The sequence below is a fragment of the Lolium perenne genome, chromosome 7, assembly GCF_019359855.2.
Source record: "Lolium perenne isolate Kyuss_39 chromosome 7, Kyuss_2.0, whole genome shotgun sequence".
In the NCBI taxonomy this organism is placed as follows: domain Eukaryota; kingdom Viridiplantae; phylum Streptophyta; class Magnoliopsida; order Poales; family Poaceae; genus Lolium; species Lolium perenne.
Genome location: NC_067250.2, coordinates 295,833,453 through 295,841,121, shown reverse-complemented (window position 1 = coordinate 295,841,121; position 7,669 = coordinate 295,833,453). Strand labels below are relative to the sequence as shown.

Here is a 7,669-nt window from a genome sequence, read left to right as displayed (position 1 = left end):
ATTCCCTGGCAGCTGGTACCCAGGTGCTGCTGATTTGGAATGCAATATCAATGATATCTGAACTGAACTTTGGAGCCATGCCAAGGAACAAAATGGTTGCATGTGGAACCAGGAACGCCATGGTTTACCAGTTTTGACAATGCCAGCAACAGCAAATAGCAACTCCTGAGGTACTACCGATTTGGAAGTGAGGCTTTGAAGGTCAACAAAACCTGAACTGAATTTAGAATTTGAACAAGACGGGCATTATCGATGGCACTACGCGACCAAAGAGAGCATATATCATTATATCCACAGGATTAGTTTTGACAATACCAGTAACAGCAAATAGTAAGGCTGGTGCCAATGCATCACCCCACTATAGCCTCGCCACGTCAGCTTTTACCCTCACTCTCACCCCACTCTCACCCCACGGTGCCAGTGCACAGGCTATAGTGACAGCTCTCACTTCCTCTCTCCTCCCTATCGCCTCCCTACCGCCCCCACTAGCACCGCTATCGCCTCCCTCTCGCCCCGCTCTCGCCTCCAACGCGGGCTATAGGCGGGCGATACCGCCCCCTACCGCCGGGCGGTGGAACCAGCGCCCGGCGCTAGCGTCTCGCCCGCCTCTCGCCTGGCTCTCGCCCCGCCTCGGGCGGTAGCACCTCCCCTCACGCCTGCGTTGGCACCAGCCTAAATCCTGGTGCTACCGATACAAGATCAAAAAAATCTGAACCAAATTTTGGAATCATGCCATTGTGCCAACAAACCAAAAAATCTGCAATGGTTATGCACAATACCGGCAGATGGGCGTGCTCGATGACGGTAAGTGGCAAAGAATTCCATAATCAGAGATCCTACATTCACAGGATTAGACTTCCACGGAACAGAGTTTTGGCACGTTCACCAAAACAGAGGGCTGGTACAGTCTCTACTTCGAAGTTGATACCACATGGCATGATGATTATTAGAATGGTACATCATAACTTAGAAAGAGCTAGGCATGATCTATGTGCTTCCAGTTCCAGGTCTCGTAAAAAAAACTAGGAGAAAAAAGGGGCTGCAGAAACATACGCCGAGCGGCTCGCGGAGGCGCTCTCTTCAGAACTCAACTTCAACCGAGCCGACAGACGCGATTCCGGCGCTCAGGCTACGCGACTCCTGCCTGCTCGTGTAGTCATCGCAGCTGCTGCTACCTAGCCTCTTCCCGGGGGCCGAGCTCAGGAGCTCCAGGCCCTGCTTGCCCATCTGCTGGACCTCCTGCGGGGAGAGGATCTTTATGCAGGATACGCTGTTCACGAATTCCCTGCAATTTGGAAGAAATGTAAAGGCATGGGACGGAAACAATAACACAGAACATCAGCAGTATGGGTTACAGAACTTACTGCCAAGGGTCGTCACCGACAAGAAGGACATCATCCTCCCGGTCGACGAATACAAGCTGCCAGCCTGATCTCAAGGGGTCTTCCAACTGGCCCTCAAGGCCAAATAGACGCCCTAACTCCCTACGTAGTTCATGGTAATTACTAAACCTAGTGATATCGAGCGACCTTCCGTAGGTTCCAGATTTGTAAACCTGTTGTTGTTCACATATCAAAAGTGGCATAGGAATAAGTTAGCAAATAAGCAGAGCAATTTTCAGAGCATGGATTGTAGTTTCTTACATCTAGAGGTAATGTATGCTCCAAAAGTACAGTAACAATGTTATCAATTATATTTCTAGCAATTTTATTGGTTATAGGCATGTCTAACACACAGCAATTATCAACTAAGCTAGTAACAGAAAATTACACACCTTCACCAGGGGAATAAACAAGATGGTTACAGGTGAAATGAATGCTTGTCGTATACAGAAAGACACGCACCTTCACGAAAGTTGCAGGTGGTTGATTCGCTTGATCACCATTCTGTGAACATGTCACATATCCTGATTCATCTAAGCATCCTGGACTATTTAGTGTTTGATCCAAGGAGAAATCATGTTGAGAAGGGCTCAGAAAATTGGAAGTCGAGTAGGGAATTGCGGTTGAATCATTCTCATCATGGAGACCTCCTTGCATTAGAAGTGAATGCGAGTCTATATTAACACCGAACAAAAGATGATTTTGAGGGTCAGAGTTCCCATCTTGATCCACCAAGCACCCTCTTCCAGGAAGCGGCGCCAATGCAGAGCTTTGAGGTATACTAGGCGGTGTTGAGTCAAGTTGTTCTGCATGCGGTGTACCCTGAGGACGAGAAGGGAGCAGAGACTCCATGGCAACTCTCTTTGATGACCAAGGGTCAAGGACAGGTACCGCAGTAGGTCTTGGCATACTTAGGTGTGGAGCTGCTACTGATGAGAATGGCCCAGTTGTATTATGCATGGCGGATGCACTGGATGGGGACAGTGAACTTATGTTTGTGTCTGAAAAGTTCTGAGGCTGCGAAAACGGTAAGACTGCCTGCAGTGTCGTTGGTGAAGACTGGGGAGCTGAGGAGAGTTGAGAAAATGCTGACTGGTAGTTTGCCATGTTCTTTTGTTGTTGCATGTCTTGATGTTGAGGGACTTGCATACCCTGTGATTGCTGCTGCTGCTGCTGCTGCTGTTCTTGCTGTTGTTGAAGCTGTGGCTTCTGCTCATTAAAAGACTGACACCGTTGGAGCTGCTGTTGAAGGAACTCAGACTGAGCCTGGCCTTGGATTGTGGTTCCATTGATGTTCTGAAGGTAAGGATGCTGCTGAAACTGAGGTTGCATTTGCTGCAAAATCTGACTTTGCAGAAGTGGTGTAGCTCTACCAACCATGTTTTGTGGCTGCTGGAACTGCAGCATCGTGGGCGACATCTTCGTTGGGTCCTGGAACGCAGCTGCGGCCATTGTTTGGTAAATGTCAGGTTGTAGACCAAGTAATGATGTATCCACCCTTGGCTGCATCCAAGGACTTATACCAGCACCACCAAAATTCAGCGACTGGAAACCAGGGTTTGCGCTATCTCGAAGCCACATGAGAGAGGAAGTCAAGTCATCTTCCTTACCACCTACAGAAGGAGATGATTTATAGTATTCCATACTAAAAGCATACTACACAATTATAAGCCCTACAAATGCTAGCTAAAGATCAAATGTCCCTCATACCATGCAGAGAAGGCAAGCCTGTTGGCCATGGACGCTTCAGTCTGAGTGGAAAAGGAGTAGGATACATTGGGAAAGTTGTGAGGGGCTCAATCTCCCAAAGTGACACCCTTGGCTGCCTCTCCCCAGCAGTTGATTCATCCCAGCCAACCTGCATTTCATTTACATACTTTTCTGTCATGCTAAACTACCAAGTTGGTACCAATAAGGAGCAAACAATCTCTATAAGAATCTTCATCTTGTCTAACCAAATGGTATATGGGTAAACAACAGGCGATGTTCTTGTACAGACTTAACTGGAGGCTACAAAACATAAAAGTGCCCTGGAAATATACCTTTACAGAACGCCAATGTGAGTTCGGCCAACGAACAGCATCAAGATCACTAATTCCAGTAATTGTTCCCATGTATCTGAAAAAAAAAAGAATATTTGGTATGGTTAGAGTTTCATAGTTTTTTAGAGCAGACTGTTAGTAGAGTAGTTAATGCGTACTGATGCGACTAGTTTAGGTAAATGGTGAGAAATACATCAAAACTCAATTTAGAATACCTCCTAACACTTGATTCTTCCGTCTCAAACAGCATCCTGAAACGCATCCCCACAGATATACGGGTATGATACACAGCTTTTACATACTTAGAAAGCGGTATAACAAACTCGCAAGGGCTCGCTCTGCACACAAAAAAAAGATGTTAAAACATTCCCAAGGAAAAATGCCAAACAAACACATGCATACTAAAAATTCTACCTTGGGTTGTAGAAGATTGTAAACCGGCTATTTGTTGAAGCAGCATGAGCAGCTGCTGCAAGAAGACCAATGTGCATGCTATCACTAGATAGGACAGAAGATGGCATAACCGTTTGTGGCCGAGTTGCCCGCCGAATTCCCAGAAGAAGCTGGTTGTTATCATTCCTGCGAAGGAAAGGAGATACACAAGTTCAACCATCCACATGCTGGAAAGGAGATATTATGTAAAGGAGTGCTCAGTGGTCATCTTGAGTGTTGTGTGGACATACCAGATAAATAGGACAGAGTCCCCAGCGACAAGTCTCTTTGCACTTACAAAGACACTCCAGCCTGTAGTGAGAAGATGCCGCTTTGGCTGACCTGCAGAATTTGTGTTTATGAGCAAGTTTCTTCCTTATCTCAGCATGGATAATAAATTTTCGCCCAAAAAAAGAGTTAACATATGGTATCATGCTTGACATTGTTCCCAACGCAATAAAAAAATGAGAGACTGAGGAACTAGTAGGTTATGATCAAAACATGGAGAACAACTAAGAACTACTCACCGCGGAAGATATGACGGAATTTCCACTCATTGCCATGAAGATCTTTTGCAAACAGCTCTTGGCATGGAGGTTGTAGAGTGAAATCCTACATAAGTTATGGGCAAGTTAGAAGATTTGATGATTCAGTTGACTCTATGCATCAAGTCAATTCAAAAATTGAGCTGAAAGTAGAGAAACAGCACAGACCAGCGGAGGAAACACTTTCTCAGCTGCTCGCCGGGGAACAGAGAACCCACCATGCGTACTGGTGTCACTTGCAGTTAATGTTTTGCAAAAGTAATTTGTTGGCTGTTTGTTTGCAGTACCTAATTCAGCAGGTAGATACGGATCCTTGAGCTCTTGCTGAAAACAGAAGCAAGCTAAAGTTACTCTCTTGGACAACAAGTGAAATTTTCACATGGCACAGAGTAAAGATAATTACCGGGTTAAGTGGTTGTAATGTCATCTGCGCATAGACCTCATCCGTTTCCGCGTCAGCCTGAAGGTAAGAACACCAATTGTGAAACACGAAGATAGCAATGAGATTACTTAGCTGTTGAAATATGTGCTCCAAATCTCCATACTTACATGCATCGTCACATTATGCAGTTGGCATATAAGCTGTGGAGGCAGATTAGGATAGTTGGGGATCTGAGACTCTATTTCTTTATTTGTCGAGGCAGCTACCTGAGACAGAAATTCACCCAGTAAATCTACATAAAAAAAAATGATCTCTGACATAGTCAAACCAGATTTCTGTTTGGCAACAAAAATGCCACATGATTCAGGATCATGCAGAGCTCCTTGCATTGGAGTGGAATTACACTAACCTGCTCACTGTGACCCTGCGGGAAATACACTACCCGGCTGCCGACCCCAGGCAAGGAAACAAGCGGGCCAGCACAAGCATGCCACAGTTCTGAATTCAGGCACTTGTGCTCCTCGGCAGCTGTAATGGCAAAATAATTTTGTTGAAGAGTTGTCAGTGTTGATTTTTTTTAATTAATATTGATAGCTCAAAGGACTGCAACAACTATGAATTCATATGGTCGTCTCAAGATTTGTTCAAGAAATGGGTTGTAATGAAATGAATTTCTAAGTGCCTAAGGTTATTGTTTTTCATCTTCCTGGAAACTTAGCAATTATTCAGATGTAAATACACATCTTTCAGTAAAGAGAAATTTTAACAAATTAACGCATACAGCAGTAAATTGGACGGGAAAAAAGCGAGATGGCAGAACTGAAATTCCCTTCCAATTTTTATACAGAACTGTAGTTTCGTGGCCATACAAGAAGAACCCCAAACAAAACACACAAGAAGCATTTTCATGTGGATTGCAACATCCCCTATCAAATCCAGAAATTAACTTCTAGGCGGCCTAAGGTTATTATTTTTCATCTTGCTGGAAAAAATAGCAATTATTCAGATGTAAATACACATCTTTCAGTAAAGAGAAATTTTAACAAATTAGCCCATACAGCAATAAATTGCATGGGAAGTAGGCGAGATCGCAGAAGTGAAATTCCCTTCCGATTTTTTACAGACCTGTAATTTGGTGGCCATACAAGAAGAACCCCCAAACCAAACACACAAGAAGCATTTTGATGTGGATTGCAGCGTCCCCTAGCAAACAAATCAAGATTTTACTCCAAACTCAAATTAACGCATTGGGTTATTGCCTGATCACGGACGCCCCCTGATCAGACGACTATAATTAATCCCGGATGAAGAACAAACGGCAACCAAGTACTAGTCCTAGAAACTCCAAATCACACTGCAGATAAATGAACAGCGAGGGGGCATTAGTGAGCGACCCCCACGGAGGAGAAGGACAAAAAAGAGTACCTTCCGGCGACGCCGCCGCCTGAGCCGCTGGGAGCCCGCCGCCGCCAGCCGGCGACGAGAGCCTCATTTTTCTACTCCCTTCCTTCTGAAAAGGCCAGTCAGGGACCGATCTGAGGTTGCAATAAAAGAGGGCGCGTGCACGGAGGCTCGGGAGGATGGAAGGAAGGAGAAAACGAAGGAAAGATTCCTCCTTTTCAGGCCAAATCACAGCGCCTTCCCAAAACCCATCGTTTTCTTCGCTTCACCTCGCCGCCAGAGGCCTTTTGCCGTCGCAGTTACGCTTCTCTGGGAATCACCGCGAGTGTTGCCAATCAGAGGAGTGCCCAAACTTCCACCTCCGAGGGGCAGCGATAACCAGCGAGGAGCCTCGATCTCTGGGCGCCGGAATGCGCCGCCGGAGCCAGGAAATGGTGCCCCGGGTGGCGGTGCCGGTCGATCCGAGCAGCCGCGCCGTCAGATCCCGTGTGCGGCGAGCTGCCGGCGGTTAGCCCCGCGCCCCCGCCGCCGCTCCCCGGCAGATCCGCCCGCCGCCGCCGCCGGAGAGGGGGGAGAGGAGCATGCCTGCTTGCCACCCGGTTTCTTGCTGGCCCCCTTTGCTTGCGTCGCGTCTGCTCGCAGCTTTCTCGAGCTCAGGAGCTGCAGCTACAACTGCTCCTTGCTTGCTTCGGTCCGGCTTGCTTTCTTGGGCTTGGCTTTGCTTGCTTGCTTCTTCCTCCTCTAGACACTAGTCCCCTTGCTCTTGCAGCTGCTTGCTTGCTTGCTTGCTTATGTGTGCCCCCTTGCTGCTGCTGCTCAACTTGTTCTTGGGGTTTTAACCCCACGAGTGGCGCTCCTCTCTCCACCTCCCTTCCTCTCTCTTGTAAAATCTTTGTATACCCTCTGCTCTGCTTTGTTTTACTAGTGATTGGGAGTATACTTGTACAGTTGTACAAGAGCAGTGCAGTGGCATTTTATAGTGTGAAGCGTAGGCCCGTGCTCTTGCTCCCCGGAAGATGTCTACCATGTGCGGCGAACGTTGCACGTACGATGTGCCCAGTCTATGTGATGTCGAAGTTTTGCAACAAAAAATTATATTTTGTTTTGGCTTTGGTGTAGCTCAATTATAGCTTTAGAGACACGTATAAAATAATTATGTTCGACATACTTCCTTCAATTCCCGAGAAAATTGAGTCAATTAATTTAGATTGGATGGAGTAATATAATTTGCAACTATGTATTGGTTAAATAAAAATTCTCATTTTCCAATCCACTAGAATGCACATCATTAATCCTAAGACCATACAAAATTTATGAACCATAGTTGTAGGAACATGTAACTAATATTGACCACAATCGAACCCACAAACCCCCAATACCAAATGCGTGAGAATAAACCTCTTGTACGCACCTCATGTTCTTCAAAGTTTTAAATTTTTTTATATCTAAGATAGGCAATAAACATTGGAAACCTCTATTGAGATA

General features: G+C 46.0%; 1 protein-coding gene across 1 annotated transcript; it reads right to left on the bottom strand.

Annotated features, from left to right (window-relative positions):
* Positions 1–799: 799 nt before the first annotated feature.
* Positions 800–7,133, bottom strand: LOC127312145 (auxin response factor 17). The gene is made up of 14 exons (XM_051342604.2): positions 6,209–7,133; positions 5,193–5,311; positions 4,951–5,049; positions 4,805–4,861; positions 4,570–4,725; positions 4,384–4,468; positions 4,108–4,198; positions 3,839–4,003; positions 3,640–3,762; positions 3,425–3,500; positions 3,093–3,240; positions 1,845–2,995; positions 1,365–1,555; positions 800–1,285 (listed from the first exon to the last, which is right to left on the bottom strand). The coding sequence occupies exons 1-14, from the start codon at positions 6,273–6,275 to the stop codon at positions 1,081–1,083; spliced, it is 2,733 nt and encodes a 910-aa protein (XP_051198564.1). The 5' UTR covers positions 6,276–7,133; the 3' UTR covers positions 800–1,080.
* Between the last annotated feature and the right edge of the window lie 536 nt (positions 7,134–7,669).

Coding starts and splice junctions, on each gene's coding strand:
- LOC127312145 (XM_051342604.2), bottom strand. CDS start 6,275: ATGAGGCTCTCGTCGCCGGCTGGCGGCGGCGGGCTCCCAGCGGCTCAG. Junction 4,726..4,804: donor CATTACAACCACTTAACCCG/GTAATTATCTTT, acceptor TTCTGTTTTCAG/CAAGAGCTCAAGGATCCGTA. Junction 1,286..1,364: donor GTCGGTGACGACCCTTGGCA/GTAAGTTCTGTA, acceptor TCCAAATTGCAG/GGAATTCGTGAACAGCGTAT.